Source organism: Adiantum capillus-veneris, chromosome 29, assembly GCF_014529385.1.
Source record: "Adiantum capillus-veneris isolate H3 chromosome 29, ASM1452938v2, whole genome shotgun sequence".
NCBI lineage: Eukaryota > Viridiplantae > Streptophyta > Polypodiopsida > Polypodiales > Pteridaceae > Adiantum > Adiantum capillus-veneris.
In genome coordinates, this window is record NC_140959.1 from 20,548,752 (window position 1) to 20,564,851 (window position 16,100).

Below are 16,100 nucleotides of genomic sequence, written 5' to 3' on the forward strand. Positions count from 1 at the left end.
ACTCTTTACAAAACTGATGTTGGCTGCCTCATTTATGTATGCAACATGAGGCCGGATATTCAGTTTGCAGTCTCACACGTCAGCAGATTTATGTATAGCCCAGGGTCTAAGCATTGGCAGGCTGTCAAGAGGATTTTTCGCTACCTTAGTGGCACTTTACATCTTGGCTTGTTTTATCCCAAGGGGGGATCATTGCCGCCAGACTTACATGCTTTTTCGGACTCAGATTGGGCTGGTTGTTTTGACACGCGAGTGTCCACAAGTGGTTTTTGTTTCATGCTTGGTAGTTCATGTATATCATGGTTGAGCAAGAAGCAACCTACTGTGGACACTTCGAGTTCTGAGGCTAAGTACAGGGCAGTCTTCACAGCTACGGTTGAGTGTGTATGGCTCAGACGCCTTATGGTTGATTTGGGTGTTGGACAGGACACTGCCAACACTATCTACACTGGCAGTCATAGCGCATTGGCAGTTGCAAGGAACCCAGCTTTTCATGCTCGCACAAAGCACATTGAGGTGCATTACCACTATGTCAAGGAGAGGCTCTCAGCAGGAGAGATCAGCTTGGCTTATGTGCGAACACATGACAACGTTGCAGATTTTTTCACAAAGGCATTGTCTCGTGAGAAGCTCGAACCTTTCCGCAAAGCTTTGGGCTTACTCCCCTTTGTGGACTGATCATGTCCTTAGGGCATGGCACTTCCCTTTACTCATGTGCCAGCTCTCGTTCACCACATCACTCCGGGGGGATTTGTTACCATATACATGTGGTAGTGATGTGTGTGAACACACTAGGACCGCAAGGGCATTTTTCCCCCTCTTTAGGAGGTTTTTCCCCCCGTGCATTGTATATACGCCCATCACTCTAGGGCTATCTATCTTTCCATTGCACACTAAGTAATACACTCTCAATTGTGTGCCTTGAGCTTCCTTCGTCTTCTCCAAGCTGTGTGTGTTTCTCTGCAACCCTAATGCCAACAATGGTATTATTACAGGTTATGGTTATTTGATTTGATTTAAACAACAAATTGACCTTAGCCTAAGGTTATATGTATTTAGACTATTATTTCAGGTTGATGATATTTGGTTTTTTCTAGAATAATCTTGCTGATGAGATGGGCTCCTATCCAGCAGATTAAGGGGTCGACAAGTATGGAGAATGTCATTCCATGATTGCAAAGGGAGTGCATTTCAATGCAAAAAGAAGCAAGTTGGAAACTACTATTCCACAAAGGTGAGGACCCATCCATATGCATGCAATAAAGTTCTTCAGAGCAGCAACTCTAAGGAGGTTCTCGAGACACGTCATTTTTTAGCTTATGGGAATGTCTTCGACAAAGCTACAAAGATAAGTAGACCTTGATGCCCTCGTTCCTCCCACAAACCATGTCACTAATATGTTTACCATCAATTCATCCATGCCATCATTCTTTACAAAGAAGGAGATTGATGCATTGATATTCGCTAGGAAAGGCCCCGAGCCATAATAGGTGAGATGTTGTTCTACTTAAATCAGACATGATTACACGTATGCAACTAACTCTTTCTGGTATCTGAATATTTGCCAATTTTTTTGGTGCATTGATTGTAACTGCTTCGGTAAACATAGTAGCTAAATAATGCCATCCCGTCACATAGGGAAGACATTTTGAATTACTTTCATTGCCAAAACAAGTAAAATTTTGGTGAAAAAAACGTTACCGATTAATTATCTCACATTCCTACGTTTTTGTTTTTGATACATCACATAAATAAATTGTAGGTATTGCACCTTACATTCATCAGGAATATCTTCCTATTCCCAGTAGCCCAACGAGGTGGTCGGGCTTTGGGAGATATCCTATCGACTCTCTCTACTGATTCACTTGCTACTTTACATTTTAGCATTTGTTAACTTAGTCTTTTGCATTTTTTGCACTCAATATTGAATCATATGATAGTTGTCAGTAATGCAATTTTCTAGTGTCATATGTCTTTTAGGCTTTTTGTAGACGTACAAAAAACTTTCAGCTCTCTCTCGCTGTCTCATCAACAACTACGATTATAGCATATTTCCTTAGATACTTTTACTGACAAATTGCTAGTGTCTACTTTGTCTATCTGTCTATTAATTATGGTTCATTCTACGCTACTTCTTCAACTGTAATGGAATCTCATTACATAGACTTTTGAATTGATGTATGCTCATATATATGACATATTTGATGTGTCCATGCCTATGTGCATAAGAACATTTATTGTTACCTACACCCTCTTTTGGGGGATAATAGTTTTTGTGCTTGATGGAGCTATTGGTTATGTCATGTTGTGGGTGATTGCTACAACTTTGTAACTATGAGAATTTGAGATTTTCCAGGATTCTTGATCTAGGTGTTTGTCAGTCATTAGTGTGTGTTATGTAGTGGTATTTGAACATATTTCAACCTTTGGGTGTCTCTACAAATCGCAAGAAAGTTAAGGTAATTTTCATAGAAGTAGAGAGCATCAACATTGGTAAGGGCTCTCATACACTTGGGATTACGATTCTTCACTTTGAAGCACTTCTTTCTATCTCTTAATCGTACTGTTTCAACTTTCTCATCGGACATGTTGTTTTAACTTTGTTTGTAGTTATCTCTCATTGTCGCTAGAGAATATAACTTACTATCCTCCAAAATGGACTTCCCAGCAAGTTTCCAAAACTTTTTGCCGATCAAATACTTCTTTTGGTTGAGAATGAGTTTTTTTCAAGGGGACAATGCTATGTTTTTGTGATGATTGTAGAGTTCATTGAACAAGTTCCATAGGCATCATGCATTGCAAGAGAAGAGCTTGGAAAGTGGACTCAACACATATGATCATAATGTGATTTGTAGATTTCAAAGCTAGTTTGTGAGAATTACAGAGTGTTGATTGTCACGAGACTATGATACCTACTGCTGCCTTGGTGATGACTTGATGGGTATTTGTGCCAGGTTCGAGACGCCATATAACATATGGTATGGAGAATGTCATTCCATGATTGCAAAGGGAGTGCGTAGAAGCAAGTTGGAAACTACTACTCCACAAAGGTGAGGTTTAAAATGCCTAATCTTACACTTTCGTTTACAGCATGTCAAATGTGGTACCTTCTGACCAAAAATGGCACTTGATTCAACAAATATGAAGTTTCTCGATGAGAGCAGCCTACCATATGGAGGACATTGTCATTCAAACTGATCCTCAGAATTGTGAATATGTTATCATTAGTAGGGCACAAAAGAAAAATGAAAAGTACTTTGCAACATGGTCATTGAGCTCTGGCTTGGCAATTTCTTGACCTCTAAAAAGTACTTTGTGACACGGTCGTTGAGCTTTGGCTCTGCAGACACAAATGCAAAGCTCTAGTTGTGTGTTACAGGCGTGGCATTTTTCTACATGCATTTCCATATTTACTCAGTGTTTTGGCAATTAAGCCAATGCTAGTAAAGTATTTTGCTTTCGCGGTGTAATTTTGCAACCATTGATGATACAATTGAGATATGAACAAGCTAATGGAGGCTGACACACTTCCAAGTCATTTGGATAAAGTCTCCATCATTTTTCATGAGTCAGATGCACGTGTAAACAACTAGGTTTTATTTATCTACTAACATAATATGGCGGAAGGGGAAGCCCTTTACACGTGTCGCAATCTGCGACCTGAAGGCTAAAGTTCAAAACAAAAACAAGCACCTTTGCACGCGATAAAGAGGGAGAGAGAGGCCGCCGAAAACGGCCCGCCGTACGCCTTGTTTTTTAACCTCCCTCACAAACGCAGGTCTGTCAAACGCGTTGAGTTCAAACCCTGTGGGCTGCAGTTGTGCTTGCTATGCGGGAGCATGGAGGAGCTGATAACCAGCGAAGCAGAGGTAAGGAAAGGGCGAACAGAAGGGGTTGAGAAACACCAGAAAGGCGTTCTCTATGGAACGGCGCACTCAGAGAATGCTTCTAAGGCGAGCGTGACTGCGCAAGCAGGATACGCGGACGCATCCTTACAGCAGAATTTGAGGGCAACTCTATTTTCTGAAACAGAGTCCTTGAGTAGGAGTTGTGTTTCTTTAGCAAATTCAAATTCAGAATGCATCAGCCCCCCTCAGAGTCTACTCCAAACAAATCTGCTTCATCAGCACGCACAATTGCCGGCTCCTGATTTGAATTTCTTTGCAGTTTGCGGCCCATTGCCTCCTCCATCATCTGCAGGCAGCTCTTTGCTCAAATTCTCTAGCATATTCCCTGTGGCATTCGAGGATCGAAGCAAGCCTTCCCAGGTACAGTTCAGCATTAAACCTTTTTTTTTATTGGGCTATTTGAGATTTGCTTATAGATTTCAATGGAAACAGCACGATGTTGTTTTAAAAATGTTTCCCCTTTAAGTAACAGTCCGACTAGTCACACCAACAATTTCCATGTTGACCTACATCATCAAGGGTTTCGATTCTTTGGACCAAGACTTTGTTAGCTATTGCAATGCACCTCTGATTAATAGACCAAAAAGAGTAGGGGTTGGTTTGCTTAAATGTTAGCTGCCAAAATTTGTTTCTACCCAATGGATCTCGCTAAATTAAAAGTTCTAAAGTCAGACGTAAGTCCACTGAATATTGGGGAACTCATGTGATAAACATCAACATATAGGGATCAATTGGATCAAAGACAAGGCCACAAAAGAAAGGAAGCTAAGAAGGGGAAGGCACAAGCATAATAAGTGCGAGTGAACACTTGATGTCAAGGATTTTCAGAACTCAGTCATAAAAAGGCAAGTTTTTAAAGGATTGAGTCTCTTAATGGGGGTTGCAAGAATTTCTAAAGGTACATATCAGAAATGGGTAAAGAACATATATTGCAATAGGAGAAGATAAAAAGGTGATTCAGGTAGCGAGCTACTTGGTCGTGACAGGTTTAGAGAGGGATCTTCTAGATTGCTGGATGTGTACTAAGCGGTGAGCCTCTTTGTAGTTTGGAATGGAGGGGGATGACATGGAACATTATCCGGTGAAAAAGATTTTGTCTTTGACACGTTAGATTAGAGGAGCTTCGCTTAGTAGAGCTCAACCTAGGTATTTGATCGTTGAGTTTGGTGTGGCATAAGGAGAATTAATCCACTCTCTATAACTTACCAATAGGAATGTGAATGGAAGTCTTATAGTTGTCTTTCTAGCATAGTCATAGGGGTGTGAGATTGACCGTATTTTGCCTAAGGACTAATACGAGAAGAAAGGCTGCAACATTCAAGAGGGAACTCACTAGGGTGGTGGTGATGATTCTAATTCATCTATGACATCCGTCAGAGGTGAGTATGGCCTGGATGTGATGACTAGATAGATCCAATGTGGGTCTAATGTAGCAACTAAAGCCCAACGCGGATGAAGATGAGAATGTAAATATGAAATCCATGTGTCATTGAGTGTGGATTAAGATGTGAATGTAGTGTCAGTGTTTGATGAGTGTCATACAAAATTCAATGTGGATTAGGATATGTGCTAGTGCATGCTTTGTGAATGTTAGGCGCAACGGATGATAAACGTGACAAAGACCAGGATTCACACTAATCTAAAACACCCCTTCCTTTCCTGGTTGAGCTACAACTTAGTTCTTTGGCTCTTTGCTTAAGAGAGTTCCTTGAGAGAGAGAGAGAGAGAGAGAGAGAGAGAGAGAGAGAGAGAGAGAGAGAGAGAGAGAGAGAGAGAGAGAGAGAGAGAGAGAGAGAGGGGTGGTATTTCACATGAGGTCCCGAAATTTCTTGTAAAAATAGCTTCTCTAGAGTTGCTTGCATGTTTTGGTTGCCAAACATGTAGAGACCTATGGGTTCTATCTTTGACATACCATTCATGTGTTCAATATAGATCTAGTCATCTGTGCCATCTATAAAGGTGGCTACTCACCTTCCACTTTCTTTTTAGATATCATCACTTTTGAGTGGAAAGGGATGTTACACTCGCAGAGGATTGTAGTTACGAGCAGACCGAACCAATGCCTTAGATGTCATGAGATGGGGTATCTAGTGAGGGATTGCCCTAGTGGATGACAACAGAGACCGACTGGTCGGAGGAGTCAACCCTCACAATCACAACAATGTCAAAGGTGCAGCGGAAAAGGGTGAATCAGGTGATGATCTTGTTTGCAACCACGAGCAAACCTCCTCTCATGTCACATGACACATCCCAACCCTATGTGTCCGTGGACAAGCTACACCATAGCAGGGTTTCCGTCAAGTCCAGTCAAGTTAGATTAGAAGTGATATGGCACTTTTGTGTGTCACGATTGTGACTAGTTACACTCTTCTTGATTCATTACAGATGCAGATGCGAAGTGTGACTAACCCAGGAGGGAGGACTCCTGTTCTCGAATGGTCACACCCCTTCGCCCAAAAGACATACCTCTTCGCCAAAAGCCACACTCCTTCGACGACTGGTCACACCCCTTCACCTTACGGATGCGACTCTTCACCCAATGGTTACAGCTCTTCGCCGAAAGGATGTGTCTTTTCGCCTAAAGTCATGTCTCTTCACAAAGAGACATACCTCTTCACTGATGACTATTCAATTCCTATAAAAGGAACCCTTGTATCACACTTTCAATCAATCAAACACAGAGTCTTCTAAGTCTTGTTCTGAGTTCAGTTTCAGTTTCTTAAGTCTTAATCATGAGTTTAAGTACTTAATTAAGGATTAGCGACTAGAATCCTTACAGTGGTATCAGAGCAAATTTTTCCCAGGACCCGAAGGTTGTGAGCCGCCTCTCACCCTCACCGCTACTCTCCCCCTTCCCGGAGTTGTATGGAAGCAGAAGAAAGATGGTCAGGACCCATGTCAGCATGAGGTAACTTTCTCAAACACATACACAAAGCTAAGCAGAAGATGGCAGAAAGTGTGAGTGTTGCGGCATACCAGTTGCACTTCTGGAGTAAGAATCTCCAACAGTAGGTGACGCTTCGCGTGGTTCTCCCTTGCGCATCAGCCACGAGCCCAAGCCTCCAGGCCGACCCTTCACCCGGCAACTTGCTCACGGCATCCTACACAAGGAAGCGCTGGCTGTTTACGAACAGGCATCAGCTTACGTTTTTTAAAACCTGCAGCGCAGCGTTTCATTAAAAAAAAACCAGCGCTGAAGTTTATTAACCAAGGCCACAAGTTCACTTTATAAAATTTAGGCCGGCCGCCCAACTTAATTGTAAGTGGGCACCCTTGGGCACCCCTTTGTGGAAAAAAAACGTTTTAAAAAAATGCCAAGAGGCCAGCGGCAGCCAGCGCAAATGGCAAGACATCGCCATGGGGAGAAAAATTCAGCGCACTCTCTTCTGCTAACTTCCTGCGCCACCAATTCTGGCCATCAACAGACGTGTACGCGGGCTTGTTCAGAGTCATGGATGACGAAGCCTTCGATGTTCCCGTCAATTTTCTCTCGTACATAGACGAGGTACCCGAAGAAATATTGCCAGAAAATCCTCCTCCGGCTCCCGAAGTGATAATTATACCAGATACCCCCGAAGCAAAACCCGTACCCGAACCGGAAGTCATTCTCATTTCGGATTCCCCGTCTCCAGTTCCAGTTCCAGAGGAAAGACAGGTTCCCGACTTCATTCCGGCACCCGAGCCTGCTCCTGTACCTGCATTACAGCCAACAGTGTTGCCCCAAAATTACCTGGTTTATGTCACTCATCGGCATGCCTCGCGCTCACAGGGCTGGGTGGTGTGGCTTATCATCGTTACATGCGAGCCTCTTCATTTACCACACTACGAGCACATACTGAGCCGGTACCCCCACTTGGCTTATTCTCTGACGGAGTGTCGCGTGGATTTAGTAAATGACATCATTTCCCAGTAGCCTTTAGTTCGGGTTCACAGCGAGTTACAGCTTCTGGACTACACGCCTTTGACGCCAGACGACACACCTCCTATCGACGAGGTGGAAGATATCGAGGATTCGGATCTTGGACCAGATTTCTTAGAGGAGTGGGACACAGCATAAGCAGCAGCTTCACCTTTTTACGGCAACCACACCTCTCCAGCTTCTCCGAGATATTCCCTCTGAGCCGTCAGTATGTCAGAGACAGGCAGTGCTGCACCAGACGATCCGATAGCCATACTCAGAGAACAAATGTCCGTCCTCCAGGAGGCCCTCTCCACCGGTCTTGCATCGATGACCGCACGTTTGGATGTCCTGCAGGCCTTTTCTTCTTCGAGGACGCAGCCAGCTACCCATTCAGTTTCTTCGGTAGCAGAGTCAATTCCTGAACAAGTCGACGCTCCGGAACCAGAGGTAGACAATCCTGAATTGAAATATCTTTTTAAGATAATAAACATAGCACAAAAAAAGAAGATAGATGCAAAGTTGCCCGAGCCATACAACGGTTGCCGCGATAAGCGCGTGCTAGACCATTGGCTTTTCAAAAAGGAGGTTTACTTTTCAAATACTGATCTCATTGAAAGGAAGAAAGTTGCTTTGGCTAGTTCTCTACTGAAGGATATTGCATTCCTTTGGTGGCGTCGCCGCATCAAAGATGGAAAAATCACCGCTACTTGGGACAAATTCCGGCGCGTTCTTTGCAAGGCTTTTGAGCCTGCAAATATCGATTTCCACGCCCGGTCTTCTCTCCGCCGCCTGAGCCAAACTGGCTCCTTGGCCGCGTACATCTCAGAGTTTCAGAAATTAACTCTTGAGATAGAGACACTCAGTCCTTCCGACAAACTCCACAGTTTTGTTGACGGACTTGAGCCTTCCCTACGAGATGATATCCATAAATTTAACCCTGTCACACTGGATGCTGCAATCGCTTATGTTGAGCGTCTTGGTGACAATCGGCGCCCACTTAGAAGTTTCCTTCCTGGTGATCGAGTTTCCAAATCTGCAAGCTCTTCACAACGTAATTCCCAGGGACAAGGTGGTCAGAATCAGCGTTCTTTCTCAGGAGCTCACTCTTCGAGACAATACTCTGCTGGACAAACTCAGAACCCGTACCCGAACCGGAACCCGCATTTGAACCGGAAGTCATACTCAGAGTCTCAAGAGATACAGCGGCAGCTAGAAGATTTGTTGGATAAAGGTCATATTCGCCCAAGCAAAAGTCCCTTTGGAGCTCCTGTTCTGTTGGTCAAAAAGAAGGATGGATCTATGCGTCTTTGCATCGACTATCGTGCTTTGAATAAGTTGACAATTAAAAACAAGTTTCCCTTGCCTCGCATTGACGAGTTATTTGATCAGTTATTGGGAGCAAAAATCTACTCTAAAATTGATCTAAAATCAGGGTATCACCAAATTCGCATTCGCATTCGCATTGGTGATGAGTACAAAACAGCTTTTCGCACAAAGTATGGTCACTATGAATTTCTGGTATTACCATTCGGGTTAACCAATGCCCCGGCCTCTTTCATGACGCTGATGAACGAAATATTCGGACCATACTTGGACAAGTTCGTGATCGTGTATTTGGATGACATTTTAGTTTTCAGTCGAACGATGGTTGATCACAAGGAACATTTGAAGCTTGTCTTCCAAGTTTTGCGAACCAATGTGCTATACATCAATAAGAAGAAAAGTGATTTCTTCAAGAATCAGGTGGAATACCTTGGTCACATTATTTCTGCTAGTGGCATTGCAGTCGATCCCAAGAAAATACAGGTCATAGTGGATTGGCCTTTACCGCTCACCATCTTAGATGTGCGCTCCTTTTTGGGACTTGGCAAACTTTTATCATACCAAGGTCCACAAATTCTCCGACATTGCAGCTCCTTTGACTGAGCTTACCAAGCAGGATAAACTTCAATGGATTGAAGAAGCAGAACAGTCATTCAAAGCCCTTAAACATGCCTTGACGACAACTCCAGTTTTGGCTATTGCAGATCCTACTCAACCTTTTCAGGTCATGACCGATGCGTCAGATCGTGCTTCTGGAGGTGTTCTTATGCAGAATGAGCGTGTCATTGCTTTTGACAGCCGCAAATTTTCAGCCATACAAATGAGATACCCAGTTTATGACAAGGAATTTTTAGCCATTGTTCATGCTTACCGCACTTGGAAACATTATCTTCTTGGCGCAGATTCCGTGGTGCAGACAGATCATCAATCATTGACATACATTTTTACTCAACCGGTGATGAATCCTCGTCAAGGACGATGGGTTGAGTTCTTGGCAAATTTTCATATGATTATTCAATAGGTGCCAGGCCTCGCAAATGCAGTTGCAGATGCCTTAAGCCGTCTTCCTCGAGCCATCAACTTTGCCATTTCCGGTGTGCAGATGGAAATACCTGCTTGTTTCAAGCATGAGTATTTGACAGATCGAGATTTTGGGGATGCATTTCAAGCCCTTAAATCCTCTACTCCGACTCCTGCAGAGATGAATATGTTCGCAGCTTACACCATTGTCAATGACTTGCTGTATTACATTGATCGCATTTGTGTTCCACACAATACACCATTGCGGAAAATTTTGATCCAAGAACATCATGAAGTCCCTTTTGCTGCTCATCCAGGCATCAACAAGACATACAGATTGTTATCTGCAACATATTTTTGGCCACAAATGTAGCAAGATGTTATTAAGTTTGTCAAAGCTTGTCATTCCTGTCAAACAATGAAGGCCTCTTGACAACTTCCTCAAGGGTTACTTCATCCTTTGCCCGTACCTCAAGAAAGATGGGAAAGTGTAAGCATGGATTTTATCACTACATTGCCTCGTTCTCAAAAAGGCAATGCACAGATTCTCGTAGTGGTGGATCGGTTTTCAAAGATGGCACACTTTATTCCTTGCAAGAAAGCTGCCTCGGCACCAGACGTTGCGCAATTATTTGTGCAACACATTTTCAGATTACATGGATTACCAAAGTCTATTGTTTCAGATAGAGATCCAAAATTCACAGGACATTTTTGGACATCCCTTTTCAAATCCCTTGGTACAAATTTGTTATTCAGCTCAGCATACCATCCTCAAACTGATGGGTAGACAGAAAGAGTAAATCAAATTTTGGAAGAAATGCTTCGACATTACATACAAATTCGATTGGGATCATGGGAAGAGTATTTGCCACTTGTAGAGTTCGCATACAATAACTCTATCCATTCAGTAACTGGCATGACTCCATTCCAAGCAGCTTATGGGCATACTCCTCTTATACCGACAAACTTTGTTCTTCAACACAAAGTAGCTCTAGCAGATCAGTTGGTTCAAGAAATGCAAGATGTACTTATTCAAGTACGTGACAAGTTGGTTCATGTCCAACAAAAGTACCAGAAACAAGCCAATAAGCATCGACGACATGCAGATTTCCAAGAGGGAGATATGGTTATATGTAGCACCTCATCGCTACAAAACGGTGAAATCGGTCTTTCCAAAGTTGCGCACTCGCTTCTATGGACCTTTCAAAATAATCAAGAAGTACTCAGTTGTCAGTTACAAGTTGGAACTTCCACTCTCATGGGGAAAACTTCATCCAACTTTCCACATTTCTTGGCTCAAACAATACATACAAGGAGATTCGCCAATTCCAAACTTATCTTCTTATGTGCCAGAAATTGAAGATGAACACATAATTCTTGTTCCAGAAAAGATTCTTGATGGAAGACAAAAAGAAACAAGACGAAAGATCACAACAGAATTTCTTGTCAAGTGGATGGATCTTGATGAGTCAGACTCAACTTGGCAGACGGATGAAGATATACAGCAGTACCCAAACCTCCTTCAAGAATTCTTTGAAAAGCGGAAGACTTTCATCTGAATACGGGGTTTTAATGTAAATGGGAGGGAATGTCACGATTGTGACTAGTTACACTCTTCTTGATTCATTATAGATGCAGATGCGAAGTGTGACTAACCCAGGAGGGAGGACTCCTGTTCTCGAATGGTCACACCCCTTCGCCCAAAAGACATACCTCTTCGCCAAAAGCCACACTCCTTCGACGACTGGTCACACCCCTTCACCTTACGGATGCGACTCTTCACCCAATGGTTACAGCTCTTCGCCGAAAGGATGTGTCTTTTCGCCTAAAGTCATGTCTCTTCACAAAGAGACATACCTCTTCACTGATGACTATTCAATTCCTATAAAAGGAACCCTTGTATCACACTTTCAATCAATCAAACACAGAGTCTTCTAAGTCTTGTTCTGAGTTCAGTTTCAGTTTCTTAAGTCTTAATCACGAGTTTAAGTACTTAATTAAGGATTAGCGACTAGAATCCTTACAGTGTGAGTCTATTCGTAGACCGTGTATGCCCAGTCACTCAGTGTAGATGCATATCCTCTGGTTGCACCTTGCATAAGCATAAGCATTTCCATCAGATTCCATCAGAGTCAGTTTGGGGATTTTTGAGATGACTTTATCCCATTTTTACCTATTTTTGACATTTTTCACTTATTTATCAAGTGACTTTTGTTGGGTACTCAATAGGGCAAATTGGGTAAGTTAATTTATAAGCAAACCCAAGTTAGCACTAATTGGCAGATGAGCAGAGAGCACAACAGGCTTCCCAAAGCAGCAGGTGTTTCCTCCCTCGCTCAGCAAGAACCTCTCCTACCTTGGTGAGGCCCATTCCCTCGTATACTCAGTCCACTGGTGTCGCCCCCATCTTCTGGCATTGCCTAGCGTTTCCCTCCCTGATGCTATCGCCAAGCAACTAGAAGTATTCAGCGTTTTCTTCATCAAGCCACTAACGCCAGGGCATCCTCAGCATAACCAGCGTTTTTGCAATTCCTTGACAGCAGTAACCAGCCATTACTAACGCTAGGGATCAGTGGCAGATCTGCAGCAAATCAGCACTACGAGCGCAGGGAAAACTCTCAGCAGCAGCATCGTTTTTCACCATCAGTTTCAGCAGAAGCTCCACAGGTGGTAAGGGTGATTAGACACTTGCAAAACAGAACCCTCTGTAGCAATGTTTTCTCAGCCAAGTTTATCCCCCAAAAACAACATTCATTCCGCTGCACCTTACATTGGTATCAGAGCTTTGGAAGTGTTATGCATTACTCAAGGGAAGAACCACAAGAACCACAAGAATTTTTTTTGTTTGTTGCGGTCGCACGAACCCAAGTTTACTTGGGTGTGGCGATTCCTAATCGTGTTTTGTTGAAGAGTGATAGGAATCCCAAGAAAGAAGGGCTTGTCCAACCTCCCCTTGTGTCTCTTTTCACTCATTGAGAGCGGACCATGCACTTAGCGGCCGGCCAATCGACGTGAGGTGGGAAAAAGCAACCTTGGTGTGAGCGCAAGGCCGCCAAGGGGTGCGCCCTCAGAAAGGAGTAAAACTCGGGTGAAGAGAAGATCCTTCTCCAATGCGACCCCAAGATCATAGTGCATGGTCGTCACCCGAAGCGGCATGGATACTTTGCATTCAGGTGATGAGCATGAGAGAGGCGACGAAGGATTCTCCCCACTAGGAGGTTTTTCCAACCCTCCCCCTTCACCATCTACGCCAGACCCTATGGAGGCAATGATGAAGCAAACAATGGCCATGATGGATCGACAGGAAGACAAGCGCCTTGCTTTAGAACGCGAGCGCGGCGAAAGAAAAGAAAGAAAAGAACTAAGGAAGGAAGAAGCGGCAGCAAGAAACGCAGCATTGGAGGCCGATCGTGCTGCGCATAGATTGGCTATGGAGGCCGAGCGTGAAGCTCAAAGGGAGCTTCGCAATCAAGAATTTATTGCCCAAGTCCTAGCCTCGAAGACCAATCCACCCAAAGATCGGGGAAGTTCGTCAAGTGGCGTAAGCCACGATGCGGATTCCAACCATCCAGTTATTACAAAAAAGTTGACTTTCAGTAAGTATGACGGTAAGATGAATGCTACAGTTATTCATTCTTGGTTGCATCAATTTAATGCTTATTTTGCGACAACTAAGAAAACAGGAAATAGCAAAGTTTTGACGGTAGCTATGTACCTTGCCGGTGATGCCATAAATTGGCACCATGCATGGCAAGAGGCACAGCTAGCGGCGCACCTAGAGGCAGCCGACGATTTCACGCCCCTCTCTATTAGTTAGGCCGACTTCCAAAACAAGCTCAAGGCGCGGTTTATGCCACCTTAGTATCTTGCACGCTTGAAAGAGGATTGGCGTAATCTCAAGCAACATGGTATGCCAGTCATGTCTTTTTCTAACCGTGTTTTGCAGCTAGGCACTCAACTACGCAAGTCGGATGATGAGCGCAGAGAGGCTTTTCTCTTTGGGTTAGACGAATACATCAAGTTTGATGTTGAAGTCTTTGACCCTTCGGATCTCAACAAGGCGGTAGCAATCGCTCTCGCCCAAGAGATGAAGCATAACAAGGGAAAGCCTAAGGAGAACAAGTCTTCTTAAGGGACATCTCAGAATTCTCAGAACACATAGAATGTTAAGAATGGTAATTCTTCTAGCCCTTCTTCCTCTAACTCCTCGGAAAAGAACTCTCACAATGAATCTAAGGGTAAAGCTAAAGCACCTGCAAAACCTAAGCTAACCCCTGATGAAAAAGCTTCTCAAGGAATTATAGGAGGATACATCACGGCGGAAGAACAAGTGATTTATGCTAAAGAAGGTAGATGTTTTCAATGTCACATTAAGGGTCACATTAAGAAAAACTGTCCTAAGACAGTCCCACCTAAAGAACCAAAGGCACCCACAACTACCACAAACTCTGTCACAACACAACCAGCATCTTCTCCTGACTCTGACACACACATTGATGAATCTCTCTTGAAGTGTTATGGTCATGTAAAAGGACAACGTTTCATCATATTGTTTGATCCCGGTAGTATGCATGATGTGATTAGTCCCCCTCTTGTTGAGAGAGCTTGCCTAGAGGTTAGTCAGAAATCTCCTCTCGAGGTTTCTGGCTTCGCTCCTGGTATGGACTCTCTCATCACGAAGGAGTGCCTTGATGTGATGTTTACCATTCAGCAAGCTTCTTTTCGTAGGAAATTTCTCGTGTCTCCTCTCTCGGGATGTGATATGATTTTGGGCATAAAATGGTTTCGTGAACTCAACGCTCTCATTGATTTTGAAGCTAACACTCTCATTTTACATGCCAAATCTGATTTCCCCTTCACTATTCGTGCCGAGGAGGGCATGCATTCTTTGTCTCTCATCTTGCATGTTCAGGTAAAGTGTGAATTACGACGAGGAGCACAAGCGGCATTCATTTATGCTGCCCCAATTTCCCAGAGCATTCAGGCTCCAGGTAAGTATTCGGAGTTGTTTACGAAATTTAAGCATCTCTTTTTGCAGGATGATCTTCCACCTCATCTTCCACCGGAGCGGCCGGAGGACCATCGCATCGAGCTTATGGAGGGAGCGCAGCCCGTCAGTAAGGCTCCCTACCGTTTGAACAAGTCACAGGAGAAAGAGTTAGAGCGACAACTCACGGAGTTGGTGGCTAGAGGATTCATATGTCCTAGTGTAAGTCCTTTTGCTGCCATTATTTTGTTCGTTCGCAAGAAGGATGGTTCGTCTCGTTTGTGTGTTGATTACAGGGCATTAAACAAGATGACCGTTAAGAACAAGTTTCCGATGCCCCGCATTGAGTATATCCTGGATAGGCTCAATGGGGCAAAGGTTTTCAGCAAGGTCGATCTCAAAAGTGGATACCATCAGGTACGGGTATTCAAAGGCGACATTTTCAAGACTGCCTTTCGCACCAAGCGAGGGCAATGGGAGTATATTGTTATGCCTTTTGGATTGACAGGAGCCGTGGGTACATTCAACCGTCTCATGGTAGGTCGTTTCGGCGACACGGTAGGTGTATGTGTGTTCATCTTTTTAGATGATATTCTCATTTTTTCTGCATCGTGGGAACAACATGAACGAGATGTTGAAAGGGTACTAACTCATTTGGATGAGTGTCAGTTGTACATTGCAGCTAAGAAGTCTGAATTTTTTCTTACTGAAGTCACTTATCTGGGTTATATCATTTCTGCAGAAGGCGTCAAGCTAGACCCCGCGAAGGTGGAATAGGTTTGTAATTGGGATTTGCCCAAAACTGCATATGATGTGCGTTCTTTTCTTGGTTTATGTCAAGCATATAGTTCGCACATAGAGAATTTTGCACGCATTGCTGCACATATGACTGATGTTTTGAAAGGGGTAAAGACTCGCCGTCAACGCGTAGACTTGCCCGAGGCAGCCATTGAGGCTTTCG

The 16,100-nt window shown here is 43.7% G+C and overlaps 1 protein-coding gene across 1 annotated transcript in view; it reads left to right on the forward strand.

Annotated features, from left to right (window-relative positions):
• Positions 1 to 3,722: 3,722 nt before the first annotated feature.
• Positions 3,723 to 16,100, forward strand: part of LOC147418864 (Transducin/WD40 repeat-like superfamily protein) — a 75,981-nt gene continuing 63,603 nt past the window's right edge. Inside the window, exon 1 of the mRNA XM_086506361.1 lies at positions 3,723 to 4,268. Coding sequence (XP_086362487.1) covers positions 3,840 to 4,268 — 429 coding nt within the window. The 5' untranslated portion in view covers positions 3,723 to 3,839. The remainder of the gene's footprint in view (positions 4,269 to 16,100) is intronic.